This window comes from Sminthopsis crassicaudata, chromosome X (assembly GCF_048593235.1).
Source record: "Sminthopsis crassicaudata isolate SCR6 chromosome X, ASM4859323v1, whole genome shotgun sequence".
Lineage (NCBI taxonomy): Eukaryota > Metazoa > Chordata > Mammalia > Dasyuromorphia > Dasyuridae > Sminthopsis > Sminthopsis crassicaudata.
This window is the reverse complement of record NC_133623.1, coordinates 72,726,217-72,741,371: the sequence shown is the minus strand read 5'-3', so window position 1 is coordinate 72,741,371 and position 15,155 is coordinate 72,726,217. Positions and strand designations below refer to the sequence as shown.

Sequence of the window (15,155 nt, the reverse complement as noted above, 5' to 3'; positions counted from 1 at the left end):
AATCTACATTATCACATTATTACATATTTAAAAGGAATAGCAAAATGTACATAAAAGATCTAGAGTTTTATATGCAGCCATCTCTTTATTATACTATGTTATGTTATGGAAATGCTTGGTTTATTCCATAAATTAAAAATAAAATAAATTTTTAAAAAAGAAAAAAGAAGGCGGGCAGGGGGAATGCCTAGGTGTTGGCGTTAGCCATGTAGAATTATTTCAAGAGCACATTTTGTCCATATTTCTCCTTCCCTGGGTTTTCTAGATTCCCTCATCTGTTTCTTGCCTTTGGCCCCGTCACATTCGATCCTAGACTTATTCGTGTATGTGTCACCCTCTCTTCTTAAAAACAGGAAATTGGACGAAAATCTAATCACTAGATGGCCTCTTTGGCCCCCTCCAACTGGAAATCGGTGCTTCGGACTATAAACGTGAATGAGACAATCATTATTTTTCCTGTTCTGTAACCACCCAGTAATTGTATGATTTGGGCATATAACCCTCAGTGCCGCAGACCCTTGCAAAAGATGGGACTTGTACCAAAGAGAAGTCACTTTGGATTAGGATGGAGGTATTAGGTAGCATGCAGTTTCCCAGGATTCTTAGGGTTTCCTTCAGACACCAGGAGAGACATACAGGCAGCTAATTTAGGGTAGGAGGGGGTGGCAGGAGAAGCAGCAGGGCGTTGAAGACAATGAAGCTTTGAAGGGGGAAGGAACTGAGTGAGCCCAGAGGGTTTTGGAAATGCCGCCAAGAGATCAGGCTGAATATTGGCATGGGCCCAGTTGTTCTAGACCAGTGGTCCTCAAACTTTTTAACTAGGGGGCCAGTTCGCTGTCCCTCAGACTGTGGGAGGGCCGGACTATAGTAAAGACAAAAGCTCACCCTCTGTCTGCGCCCCTCAGCCCATTTGCCAGAACCCGGCGGGCCGCATTTGGCCCGTGGGCCGTAGTTTGAGAACCCTTGCTCTAGAAGATATAGGAGTTGTATCTGGAGACTAGAAATGGTGGATCTTCCCAGTCTGGCCTCTTCTCTGACTGTTCATCTGTGTTTCTCCTGCCCCTGCTCCGGCCAGGCTGGTGTCCTCTCTGCACCTCCACCCTCAAACTCATTCCCATCTCTGGGATTTTGGTTTTGTCGTTATACTTCATCACCCAGAACGCATTCTCCTTTCTACCCGGATGGGGAGATGGTTCCATTTCTAACTGTTCTTCAAGATCTAGCACAAGGGCCCCTTGCTTCCTTTTGCATTTATTTATCATGGACTGCCTTGCATTGTTAATTATCTTGCCATGCGGATTTGTTTTCCCATCCAGCACATCGGAAGCTTTCCGAGGGCTTGTTTACAGTGTTCTCCGTTCCTTCCCCTCTATATTGCTACGCATAGATGGGGGACCCAGTAGAAACTTCATGAGTGTTTGGGACCCACACCGATCGACCCCCCCCCCCGTCCCCATCATCATCTTGGTATTGTACCTAATATATTGGGGTAGTGATGATGATGTTAGACTCTTGCCACCGGATTCTCAAGTATTTTACAGATTCCAGATGACCCTGGTTTGGTCCTTCCCAAAACACCTCCATGCTGACTAAAGGTGAGGAAAGGTGAAGAAGTTCTGGGATCTTCTGGAGGAAGGTCTGTTGCCATGGAGAAAGGTCTCTTGTGGTAGAGCATGCTGCCCTGGCCCTGAGACTAGGCCCCTGTGGGTCTTTTCTCTCATTCCTCGACTTGTCTGAGCTGGTTTGGTGTATGCTATTTGACAGCAAGGGCAGAATGGTAGGAATGGGAACAGGAATCAAAGTTACAGCAAAAAGGATGGTCACCTCTTCTTCGGATCCATTTGGGGCTGCTGGTCGGTGAGCTCAGGCAACGAGTGTCATGCTCAAGTCCTACCAGGCTGGGTCCCCTTCTCCTCCCCCTTCCATGGGGAAATAGCCTCGGGATGCTGATATGGGCATGTCTCTGCCCACAGGTGAATGGAAAGGAGCAAACCTTGGAAGCGCTGCGCTCCTCCAAGGAGCCCCTGGTGATCCAGGTGCTAAGACGAAGCCCCCGGCTCCGGGGGGACAGCTCCTGCAACGACCTGCAGCTGGTGGACAGTGGGACTCAGACTGACATCACCTTCGAGCATGTCATGGCGCTGGGCAAGCTGCGCCCTCCCACTCCGCCCATGGTCATCCTGGAGCCGTATGTCCTTTTGGGACTGGGAGTTGCCCCCAGGAGGGCTCCGGGCCAGCATCTAGATAGGGCCGTTTGCCAAAGGCCACATTTAAGCCTGACCTGGGCTTCGGAGGCAGAATGTTGGAACTACCTTTTCCGATCCTCTTGTATCCCCAGGATTGGCTGCTTTCCTTCCTTGTGGAAATCTGCCCTGGGGAATGGGCTGGGCAGGTTGCAGTCCTGGGGCTGCCTCCCAGGAGGTCCATGTTGGATTCGCCATCAAGCCCCAGGAGCGCTTGTCTCCGGCTTCTCACCGTCCAGCGATGGGATGAGGAAGCTATCACTGAGGCCTTCCTCCCTTCATCTCCTCCCAGGGCTCAAGGGAGGCAAGCCCCCCTCTGCTGGCGTGGAACTGGCTGTGGATTATTCCTTGCTGCTAGATGTGGTGCCGAGGGAACGAGTTGGTCTTTCCTTCTTTCCTTCTTCCTCATTGTCCTTCTGCTTCATGTCTTTGAATCCTCTTGCTTTCTCCCTCTCTCTTATTTCCCTCATCTCTCTGGATCTCTTCTCATCTCTTGCCTGCTTCCTTCCTCTCGTTTCTCTGCTTTACTCCTCGGAAAGAAGAGGCCTTCTTCCAGTCAGGGATGATTGAGAGTGTGAGTGCCCCAGCACCACTAATCTTCCAGCCAGATCGCAGGGGGAGCTGCTTGCTACCAGGGCCCCCTCTCCTCAGTCGGAGGTAGGAGATAGGGAGGAAGGGCTGCTGCTGACCTTGGTACTAAGCATTTCCTGGGGATTGGAAAGCAGTATTTAAGGGGACAGCATCACCCCAGCTCTGGTCCCGGAGAATGTGTTGGGCCTGGTTAACTCCTGGGGGCACTGCATGGGATAGGGCTAGTTAAGGGGCTGGGGCTGGCGATGAGGCACTCACTAGTCACGGCCCTAGCGGGGACAGCTTTGGTCAGAAAGGCCAGAGTCATCTTGCGAGCCGGAGGGTGCAGCGGTGAGGACCCGCTGGGGCGGGGGGCGGCTAGGCATCCTTAGTCTTCCCTTCTGGATCCTTGGACGCTCCGCAAAGCGGTTCCGGCCTCTGCACGAATGAGTTGGCTTGAAAGGAGTGGAATTCAGCAGGTTCAGTCTTGAGGGTGGTCTAGTGTATGCAGCTCATCTGGATTCCGGATACCGGGCCACTTGCAGGGAGATAGATATGTCCGACCCTGGAGCGGGGGGAGGTGGGGAGAGCAGTGGGGGGAGATAGACGGATGGTCAGTGGTCCTGATCCCTCCCACCTTCTCCTGGGCAGCCCCCCCATCGGCCATGAGTATTATGACCCAGCGGAGTTCATGGAGGGCAGCCAGCAGGAGGCAGACCGTGTGGATGAGCTGGAGTATGAGGTGAGGGGCTGACATTGGCAGTGGCCACTCTCATGGGCCTCCATTTGGGGAGTGATGAGGCTTGGTCACTTCTTGGGAGACAGAAAATGCCCAGGAGAGAAGTGGATCGTGGGCGTGCCCCGGGTCAGTGGGGCGCTTTCCTGGCTCAGCCCATCCCTCGTGGCCATAGCCACGCGGGCACGAAGGAGGGCCTGGGGCGGGTTCCCGTGTTTGCTCTGTGTAGGTGAGTCTGTGTCTTCCTGTGCGTCTGCTGTCTCGTACGTTTCCTCGTGTGTCTCCTGGGGCTTCCGAGAAGCGGGCTGTTGTTAACAATCACAGTTTTTGAGGGGAAGTGAGAACAGATCTCAGACCCGAGAGAGACAAAGAGACACTGTAAGTAGCCACACTGTAGGTGTTGCGAGAGAAGAGGTGAGGTTTCCCCGGGTAGAGGGGCTGGTTTTGGATGGCCTAGCTTAATGGCGTGATTGTCCTGGCCCCTGGGCATCCAGCTGTGCGTCACTCATGATTCCTCTGGGATTTTTATTCTCCCTTCCCTGCTCCCCCTGCGTGGCAGGAGGTGGAGCTCTATAAAGCCAGCCACCAGGACAAGCTGGGCTTGATGGTTTGCTACCGAACAGATGACGAAGAGGATCTGGGGATCTACGTTGGAGAGGTAGGACTTGTGTGTGTGTGTGTGTGTGATGGGGCTGTTCTCCGTTTTGATTTGGGGGGTGGTGTCCTCCTCCTTGATTTGGGGGGTTTCTGTATCTTGATTTGGGGGGTGGTGTCCTCCTCCTTGATTTGGGGGGTTTCGGTATCTTGATTTGGGGGAGGTCCTCCACCTTGATTTGGGGGGTTCCTGTATCTTGATTTGGGGGGGTCCTCCACTTTGATTTAGGGATTCCTCCACCTTGATTTGTGGGAGATCTTCCACCTTGATTGGGGGTTCCTCCACTTTGGTTTGTGGGGAGGGTTCACCTTGATCTGGGGGCCCCTTTGGCCACTAGCAGCATTAGGTGTGTGAGACAGCTTTGTATTTCCCCTGTCCCACTCTGTGGCTTGGGCTTGTAACTGTGGACGGGTCCCTTCTCTCAGGATCTGTTTCCTCTGTTTAAAAAAGGAGATTAAAGAGGACGCATTTTAAGGGCTCCTCTTTCTCTGAGGAAGCTGAAGAATTTCAGAGCCTCCACCAGCTCGTCACTGAGCTTTGGCTTGGAGGCTGTGGGGGAATGGAGACGGGGCTTCCACTTTATTGTCACCACAGCTCTGCTGTTGCTCACACCTTTCATGCCGAGGAGAGTTGACCCCTTTGCTCTGAATTATGGGCTCCCACATTGAGAGCCGGAAGGGCCTTAGATTCCACTTAGCCCAACCTCACTTTACAAAGGAGGAAACTAAGAGGAGAGGAAGGGACTTGTCCATCATGCTCTGCGCCCTCCACGTCAGCATGGCATGTGCCTGTATAGGGAAGGCCGTCCACGTCGCATCCCTCAACAGGGTTGTCATTTGTCTGATGTGGAAAACAGAGACGGGGAAGGTGGCTTCTGGGAAGCATCACCCAAACAGGGGGCCAGTTATGAAGGGCAGAGCTCCCTGGTCGGGGCAGCTGCCTGTCAGATAATCCCCGGTGTCAGTTGCAATGGTCATGAGTGGTGAGGCAGGGCCAGGGAGCGTGTCTGAAACCTTTTCAGCCTCGGAGCGAGTTCTGAGGCTCCCCCCTGCTACTTGCAAGAACAAGGCCAGGGGCTAGCCGGTGACTGTTCCCAGAGGGTAGGAAGGGTTGCCATTTACCTTGAAGGATTCCAAGGGCTGCTCTGTCTCCTTCCTCTGCGAAGTGGGCCTGAAAGATTTGAAGCAATCTGTCATTCCCTGGGAGTACCCAGCACTGTTCCCACTTTGCATGGCTCCTATAGGTAAATCCCAACAGCATCGCAGCCAAAGACGGCCGGATCCGAGAAGGGGACCGCATCATCCAGGTGAGCGTTGAATGGACGTTGGGAGGGGGCACGACCGTAACCTGGCTCGCCCCTCCCGTACCAGTTGGCTCTTCCAGAATGGGATGTGGGGGAGGCAGCCATGAAAGGAAGCCAGAAAAGGCTTCGGGAGAAGCAGAAGGAACCCAGATGATCTGCCGGTCCTCTGGGGCGGGGCTTCCGGACAGGGCCCTCTGAGCCAGGAGTATTTGGTTCTTTGAGGTGAATTAGGGTTGGCATATACACATCATGGCCAGAGCCCTTGCTTGGCGCCGGATAGAAGGCCTGCCTGTCCCGATGATTGCCCAAGGTTGTTGATCCAGATACCTTAGTTCCCCTGTTGCCTTCTGAGCCGCTCCTTTCATGTCTTGTGGGATATGAGCAGGATGAGAAGGATTCAGAGCCCCTGCAACCTTTGCCAGGGCTTTGCAGTGTGTCTAATGGGTCTGACCCCATGCTGGTCCTGGTACTACAAGAAGAGATGCCGTGTCATAGCCTGCTCCATCTGGGCCTGGAAATAACTAGCTAGAAACATTCCATCCCTTCCCATGGGCCTGGGTCTTTACCCCACAACTCAGGGAAGGCTCTTCTGCAGTCTGGCTCCCAATCTATGTTTTTAGCCTTTTCTTGTATATCTGTGTTAGTCAAATTGTTCCTCTCGCCATTTCCTGAACATACCTGGAGGTCTTCTGACTTCCAAGCAAAAGTTAGGCTCTGTCTCCCCTTTCTGGGATGGGCTGCCCTCCCCTCTCCATATTCTGTCCATCCTTTAAGATAGAGATCAGATTCCCCCCCCCCAATCGCCCCTGAAGTCTTCTCCACCTGCCCTAACCCCCAGAGCGCTCTCCTTTTTGGAGCACCAATAGCACTTCTCATTTGAACTGTCCTGTGACGGCCCCATGGCTTTTTTGATATCCTTTTCCTAGCTCTCTATCTTATAATGTGATCACGTGAGTTGAGGTCCGGGCATTTGAGAATAGGTAGGTTTGGGCATGAGCCGGGGAGATGGCGGACCTTCCTGTCTCCCCTGCAAGGAGAGCAGAGCTAAGAATGTGGAACTCCCAGTAGCCGCTCTTTCTGTGCCCGTTACTTGGCTGGCTGGATTGTGACTTTATCCTCTTTCCTTGCCCTGTCGAAGATAAATGGCATGGATGTCCAGAATCGGGAGGAAGCGGTGGCCATCTTGACCCAGGAGGAGAATACCAACATTTCACTGCTTGTGGCCAGGCCTGAGATGGAGGTAATCATAGCCAGAAGAATCAAGGGGGATGTTAGGGAAGGAGAATCAAATAGAGCAATGACAGACTAGCACTTCTACCCTTAAAAGTATCTTAAAAGCCCTCTGAAAGAACCGCTCCACGAACAGCAAAGGGGACCCAGGAGGGCTGTGTCTTTCTTCGGCGGGGCTGAGCTCACTCCTTAGCGTGGTGCCAGGGAGACTCTGACCCTGACTCTTGTGCTTGGCTTTTCTCTCTAGCTGACCAAGCGGTGGAAGGACAGCGACCGTGAGGACTTCCTAGACGACTTCGGCTCTGAGAACGAGGGGGAACTGCCGGTCCAAAAACTTAAATCCCCCTCTGCTTACCAGGTGAGGACAGGGAAGGGGTCAAGGTACAATTGCTGTTGTTGGCCTTAGAGAAGGCTATAGCCTGAGTCGAGGAAGGGCAGGGTGGGAGAGGTGGAGCTCCATTGGCCCGTGTGGCCCATATTGCCTTAGGTCAAACACCACTCGCTGTGCCGTTGGCCCCAGAGCTGTGTTGTGTCTAGGTCTACTTGAACCCTAAATGTCTCTCTGTCCTCAGCTTGAAAATGAAGATGGAAAGGGGACTTCCAGCACAGGCCCAGGCCTGAACAATAGCCAAGAACTGGACAGTGGGGTAGGCCGGACAGATGAAAGCACTCGAAATGAAGAGAGCTCCGAACATGATCTGCTGGGAGATGAGGCCCCAAGCACCACAAACACTCCTGGAAGTCTGCGTAAATTTGGCCTCCAAGGCGATGCCCTGCAGAGCCGGGACTTCCACTTCAGCATGGACTCCCTCCTGGCTGAGGGAGCTGGGCTGGGTGGAGGGGACGTGCCGGGTCTCACAGATGAGGAGTACGAGCGTTATCGGGAGCTGCTGGAAATCAAATGTCACTTAGAGAATGGCAACCAGCTGGGGCTCTTCTTCCCCAGGGCAGGAGGGGGCAACAGCTCTCTGGACGTCAACCGCAACGAGAGCCTTGGCCACGAGATGGCCATGCTCGAGGAGGAGCTGAGGCACCTGGAATTCAAGTGCAGGAACATACTGCGAGCCCAGAAGATGCAGCAGCTCCGGGAACGGTGCATGAAGGCCTGGCTGCTGGAGGAGGAGAGCCTCTATGACTTTGGGGCCAGCGAGCCGAAGAAACACGAACTCTCGGACATCACCGAGCTGCCGGAGAAATCCGACAAAGACAGCACCAGCGCCTATAATACCGGCGAAAGCTGCCGCAGCACTCCATTACTCATGGAACCCCTGCTAGAGAGCCCCTTGAGACGGGTCACCGACACCATCTTCAAGGCCACTTGCTCAGGGGCCGAGAAGGCTGCCCCGGGGAACTCAAACCTCAACCAGACTGTCGCCGGCCCCCACAAGGCTGGCCCCCCAGACGGGAGCCCTGCCAAGTTCCGGTCCCTCTCCCGCGATGGCGAGGTCTGCCAGAGGCAGCACGCCGATGACCGACTCCGCCGCAGCCCTAAGGCCGGGGGGACATTGGAGCAGGTGGGAGCAGAAGGCAGTCCGTACCTCTCCAGGCGCCACCGGGCGCAGGGCCAAGCAAGTGAGCGCTACCACAGTTGTGTGCAGCTAAGTCAGGCCCGGGGCCTGGAGGAACTGAGTCACAACCCCCTGAGCTTGGCTAGCATGTGCAAGGACTCCCTGGCCAGCCCCAAAGTCGGAGGGGCGGAAGCCCCACGCATGGAATGGAAGGTGAAGGTACGGAGCGATGGAACTCGCTATGTAGCCAAACGACCAGTACGTGACCGGCTCCTGAAGGCCCGGGCCCTGAAGATCCGTGAGGAACGGAGCGGCATGACCACAGATGACGACGCGGTGAGTGAGATGAAGATGGGACGGTACTGGAGCAAAGAGGAGCGAAAGCAACATTTGATCCGGGCCCGAGAGCAGCGGAAACGGCGGGAATTCATGATGCAGAGCCGGCTGGAATGCCTGAAGGAGCAGCAGAACAGCGAGAGCAAGCATGAGCTCAACATCATCGCGCTGAGCCACCGCAAGACCATGAAGAAGAGGAACAAGAAGATCCTGGACAACTGGATTACTATACAAGAGATGCTGGCCCATGGAACTAAGAAAGTCGGAAAGGGAGGAAGACTTTGCCAAGCACAAAGCATTTCCTTACCTTGGATTCTGAGCACACACTCCTTCTTTGAGCACAAAAGTCCCTGTGGAAGGTCGTGCCTCCCGCGGCTCGCTGTTCACTGTGCTGTGTCTACTGGGGGCCCGCCGGGAGCCTTTGAGTCATGGACAAAAGCAACCCTGATTTTGTGGTCTTTATCCTTTCTGTGCTTGCCAATATTTGTTTTTATGTTTTGTGAACCTGCCCAGGGGCCAACAGCTCCTTCAGGTGACTAGCCAGGAGCTAAGAGTGATGTCTGTCTGGAAGAAGGTTGGGAGGGTAGGGAGGGAGGGAAGGGTCTGGGGAGGGGGGGGGAAGCGGGACAGGGGGAATGGTGAAGTATGGGGCCCAGGATAGGGTGGGGGGCATCACAGGGGGCCTGGAGGAAGGTCCCGTGTGTAATATGGCTGCTGTCTCACCAGTCTGGGACACTTCCTTCTCCACCAGCCAGTGGAGCTCTAAAGTCAATGTCCAGGACTAGGGAAGTGCTCACCCCGCCATACTCCTCCCTAGTCAGACCCATCCGTAGTGTTGTGTTCACTTCCGGACACCACCGTTCAGGAGGGACATTGCCAAGTTGGAAAGTGTTCAAAGAAAGGGTGAGCAGGATGGTAAGAGGATTCAGCTGAAGGAACTGGGGATGGATAATCTGGAGAAGACACGTCAAGGGGAGGAAGAAAGTGGAGAAGAGTGGTCTTTATGTACTAGAGGGGCTGAAAGGTAAAAGAGGGATGCCACTTTTTCTGCTTGTCCCCCGAGGGCCCAAGTAGGACTAGTGGGTAAGTTACGGGAAGGCAGATTTCAGTTCAACATCAGGAAGGGCTTCGTAACAACCAGTAGCCCAACCGTGGGATGGGCAGTCTCATTTGGTCGTTAAAGCAGAGTCTGGATGACCCCCGTCAGGGATGCCTATGGGATGCCAGACCAGATGCCCTCTGAGGTCCCTTTCAATTCGGAGGCTCTATGATTGGTAGCATGCAGGCTACCCCATCCTCTGTACACATCCTCCAGCACCACCTGCATCTTAAGAATAAAGCAAGCTGTGTTTTGACTCCTCGTCTTCAGTCTCTTGATTTATGTTTCGAAGGGACTTGTCTGATAAGAGCAATGACGTGCTTTGTGGGAGGGAGGGACAGAGGGAGAAGAAGAGTGGTGGGAAAAGTAGCCATTTGGTAAAATCTATGGGATTGCCTGTCATCTAGGGGAGGGAGTAGAGGGGGGGCGGAATTAAAAAAAAAAAAGAAAGAAAGAAAAAAGAAAAGTAGCCATTTGAAATTCACAGACTGTACTCCTTAATTTGCGAAAATTTTACATCTGACAGCATTTTGTTTTGGAGTAGCGGGAATTATACAGCTATGGAATGGGAACCGTGAATAAGTTCCCCCCCCCCAAAAAAAAAAGTGTAGACTATGAAGGCCACTAGAGAAGCAATAGGGACAAAAACCACGTTCACGAAACAGAATTGGGCAGTGTTCCACCACTACTCAAAAAGCATTGGGGTGACTTGCGTAAGAATCCTCTGCCCTTGAGGAGGAATCACATGGAGAAAGTGGAGACAGGAAAAATGAGAGAAGGTCAAAGACTTGGCCTGGACCGAAGCAGAGCTTCCCCAAGTATTGGAAGGGCAGTCGCCAGTCCAGGCTTCGTCTTTGGAAGCTACGGCATCACCGCAGTGAGGTTTGGATTCAGCAGGCTTCCGGGCTAGTCCAGTTCTGAGGATGGGCTAGCCAGAAGTGAGTGCAGGGCCATGTCTGTGATGACGCTGATTTTCACTTTTTCCCACAGTGCTAAGCACCAAGGCCTGTACATGGTAGGAACCCAAAATAAATATTTGCTGAATGAACGACCATGAGCCACAAGGCCCAGAGTTGGTCTTGTGCAGGCGAAAAGCGGTACAAAATCGGCACTCATTGTGAAGGGGCTGGGAGGTCATTGAAAATTGGCCTTGATATAGAAATATCACTGATTTAGATTAGTACATCACTGGGGAGGCTGCACAGCAGGGAGGCTGTAGTGGTCTCTGAAACATCCACCAATTCTGTCATGGACATGGTCCCTCAAGAGGGACCTCCTAACAGCAAAACACTCTTCCTGCCCCTTTTACTTGGAAGGCTGGATACTGATCCCAGGTCCCAGAATGATACTCCTACAACAATCTAATGTGGGTTTGCCTACTCGAGCCTGCTACAATTTGAATCCTGCCATCATCTGAAGAGAACGGAGGAAGCCACAGCTTGGGTCGCTTTGAGGGAAAGGGGCCAAGGACAAAGGGAGATGTTGCTGCCTTCATTGGCCTCAACATTTCAGCCCAGCCTTAATTGTCACACCTCTATGGAATTTCTGTCTCTGTCAAACTAGCAGGGACAAGAGTGCAAGAAATATATAAGAGCAACGGCGAGGTTAAAGCGTACAGGAAGGGCGTCCAGTAAGGGGTCGAGATGGATGCGGGGCATGGGTGAGTGAAAAAGGGGCACCCTGTTACCCAGGCTAGTAAAGTAGGTGAAGAGATCCTCCGCTAAGTCCAAGGGGCAAAATGTATTTATTTAAAACATAAATAGAAAGTAAGAAAAGAAGAAATGAAAAAAATGTCATACTTAGCAGAACATGAGAGGATTCAAAACATGAAACAAAATTTCCATTTCAAGAAAACATAAAATAAATATTACACATTGTATTTGGAATTATCCATCTTTGCTTCTTTGCAGGTTTTCTTGTTTTCTGCTGGATACTTTTTACTTTATTTTTTCCCCTTTCCTCCCCCCCTCCCCACCTTCCCCAGTTAAGTATAAATATATTTTTATATACATACATACATACATACGCACAGATACAGATGCCTCCAGCCACACACATGTCCACACGTGTATAGACACATCGACATACCTATGTAATGCCAGAGACAAGTTCTGTCCATACGCATGCTATGTAATGACAATGCTTGTCATCATTCTTTCCATATTTTTCTAAATCTACCAAGTTAGGAATTTCTATAGCTCAGCAATATCCCAACCTTATACTATCTAGTTGTTTTAATAGTCTAAATCATATTTACATGGCTAACGTAGAATCCCTATCTTTTCTTTTGATTGAACCTCTTTTAACTTTGAAATCAGGGTAGTATACTACCCTTGCTTATTTTTTTTCCTAGTGAATTCTGTTCCTGATCATTATTTTATTTGTAACTTGCATTCAACCCCTGCTTTACTTGCTACCTTTCCTTGCTGATACTTAATCTCCCCCGCCCCAGGATCCCTCCCTTCTCCCCATATTTTCCCTCTCTATCCCATTCCCATGTCCCCTTATCCTATTTCCTCCCCCTATTTCTTTAATTTCGAGTTTTCTACTCTGCTAGATATGTCTTGTTCCCTCTTTAACACATTCTTGATGTGAGTAGAATTCTAGAACTTCCAGCCCTCCTCCCCATCTAATTCCTCTGTCAATTCTTACTCTCACTTCTTGTATTCTAACAATTAGTATGAGCTAATTACTTTTTATTTTTACCTTTTCTTACATGATTTTGCTTTTTATTTTTCAAAACACATGCACGGACAATTCTTCAACATTAGACCTTGCAAAATCCTCTGTCCCAATTTCCTCCCCTTTCCTCATGCCCTCCCCTAGATGGCAAGTATATGTTAAGTATATGCATACATATTTATACAATCATCATGCCACACAAGAAAAAGAGCAGCAAAATAAAATGCAAGCAAACAACAACAGAAAGATAAAAAGGCTATATTGGGATCCACACTCAGCTCTCATGGTCCTCTCTCTTCCTCACAAGATTATTGGAAGTGGCCTTGAAGAGAGCCACGCCCATCATATAATCTTGTAGTTTTCATGTATAATGATCTGGTTTCACTCAGCATCAGGTATTTATTAAACATTATATTAATATATTATATATTATTATATATTATATAATATGTTATATATTATTAAACCATTCTCCAATGGATGGGCATCCGTTCATTTTCCAGTTTCTGGCCACTACAAAAAGGGCCGCCACAAACATTTTGGCACATGTGATTTTGCTTTTTAGCAAAAATCATACTCCTCTACCTCAGTCTTTTGAACTACCCACAATCTAGGCATATGGTTTACAGTTCCATGTATAAAGCATAGTTTTGTCCCTTGAAATTAATCTTTGATATTTCTCTTGGATCTCATATGTCAAATTTTCTATTAAGTTCAGGTCTTTTTGCAACAAAATCCTGAAAGCCTGAATGTATTTTTTCATTCAGGATCATGCTTAACCTAAGTCCTCAACCTAAGTATATATAACCTAATAAGTATATTATAACCTAAGTATAGGCAGGTGTAATAATGCTTAAAGCCTCAGAGGATACAGGAAGGCTCAAGTTCAAACCCAGCCAGTTCAACCTATGTGTCAGCTCTCTGGGTTTCATTTTCTTCAAAAATGAGATGGCCTCTTCTGAGGCCATCCCTATACTCCTCTAGTATTTGGCAGGCCTTAAAAAAGTTCAGGCTAGATTGTATTTGAGATAGGCTACCCCCATCAGGTCCCCAAGTCTCCAAAGAGAACATTTTCCTAATCCAGATATTAATTCACAGCTTTAGAGTGGAAAAGATCCCAGAGGCTTAATTTTATAAAAAAAAACTGAGATCCAAGGAGTTTTAGCTACTTGTCAAGCTACTGCTAAGCTTGAGACCAGGGTTATGATTTGCTTTTTTTTTTTTTTTTTCCTTTTTTCAGATCAAATTAACCAAAGATTAATTTTGTTTTTTTTCATAAAACCAACTCAGTTTTATTAGTTCAATAGTTTTCTTAGCTTCAATTTTATTAATCTCTCCTTTTGAGATTGAGTTTTTTCCATAATCCTAGGTGTTTTATGCATTTAAAAAAGTCCTAAAAAGGGGCCCATAGACTGTCAAAGGGACTTGGCAGATATAACTGGCCATTTCCATTTCAAGAAAACATAAAATAAATATTACACATTGTATTTGGAATTATCCATCTTTGCTTCTTTGCAGGTTTTCTTGTTTTCTGCTGGATACTTTTTACTTTATTTTTTCCCCTTTCCTTCCCCCCTCCCTCTGCCCTGGAATCCAACGGGTGCAAACTCCATTTCTAGCTGATGAGGTGATTTCTCATTTATGAGAAATAGCTTAGGCAGCCATCCCAGCACCTCTTGCAGCTGACATGCTGACTGTTGGAGCAGAGAAGGTTGGTCTCTTTTTTTAATATATTTTTGAACACCGAAGCTCGCAAAACCTTCCATTCCAAACTTCCCACTCCTTCCCCCCACTCTATTTGTTAAGTACAATATATGTATGTATATATATATATATATGTTTAGTTATCTTGTTGCACAAGAAAGATCAGTTCTAAAAAGAAAGAAGAAAAAAAAACTGAGAAGGAAAACAAAAATGCATGCAAACAGAAAGAGTGGAAACACTATATTGTGGGCCACACCCAGAGTTCTTTCCCTGGATGTAGCTGGTTCTCTTCATTACTGCTCTGTTGCTCTATTTGGTTCATCTCATTGTTGAAAATCAATCCATCAGAATTGATCATTGTATAATGTTGCTGTTGCCGTCTGCTCATTTCACTCAGCATCAGTTCATGTTAAGTCTCTCCAGGCCTTTCTAAAATCATCCTACTGGTCATTTCTTACAGAACAATAATATTCCATCAACATTCCACAATTTATTCAGCCATTCTCCAATTGATGGAGTTTCCAGTTTCTGGTCACTACAAAAAGGGCTGCCACAAACACTTTTGCACACACAGGGCCCTTTCCCTTCTTTAGGATTTCTTTGGGATATAAGCCCAGTGGTAGCACTGCTGGATCCAAGTTATCCAGTTTGATAACTTTTTTAGCATAGTTCCAAATTGCTCTCCAGAAAGGTTGGATTTGTTCACAACTCCACCGTGTCCCAGTTTTCCCATAGCCCCCTCAACATGTCATTGTTTTCCTGTGTACCTCAGAGTTGTCTTAATTTGCACTTCTGATTAGTAATGACTTAGAGCATTTTTTTACTAAATGGTTTTAATTTCTTCATATGAAAATTGTTCATATCCTTTGATCATTTATCAATCGAAGAATACTTTGATTTCTTATATTTTAGAAAATTTATGAAAACCCTTGGATATAAATTTTTTTCTTCCCTTTTCTGCATTGGTATTGTTTGTATAAAAACTTTTTAATATAATCAAACTTATCTTATGACCAATAATGATTTCTAGTTCTCTGGTCACAAAATTCCTTCCTCTATAGGTATGTTCTATTTATATCATCCTTTTTA

The 15,155-nt window shown here is 48.9% G+C and overlaps 1 protein-coding gene across 1 annotated transcript in view; it reads left to right on the top strand.

Annotated features, from left to right (window-relative positions):
* Positions 1 to 10,676, top strand: part of PDZD4 (PDZ domain containing 4) — a 32,321-nt gene extending 21,645 nt beyond the window's left edge. Inside the window, exons 2-9 of the mRNA XM_074278400.1 lie at positions 1,974 to 2,188; positions 3,465 to 3,555; positions 4,109 to 4,207; positions 5,448 to 5,510; positions 6,646 to 6,747; positions 6,985 to 7,095; positions 7,310 to 8,842; positions 10,671 to 10,676. Of these exons, the coding sequence (XP_074134501.1) occupies positions 1,974 to 2,188; positions 3,465 to 3,555; positions 4,109 to 4,207; positions 5,448 to 5,510; positions 6,646 to 6,747; positions 6,985 to 7,095; positions 7,310 to 8,842; positions 10,671 to 10,676 (2,220 nt within the window). The remainder of the gene's footprint in view (positions 1 to 1,973; positions 2,189 to 3,464; positions 3,556 to 4,108; positions 4,208 to 5,447; positions 5,511 to 6,645; positions 6,748 to 6,984; positions 7,096 to 7,309; positions 8,843 to 10,670) is intronic.
* Positions 10,677 to 15,155: the final 4,479 nt, after the last annotated feature.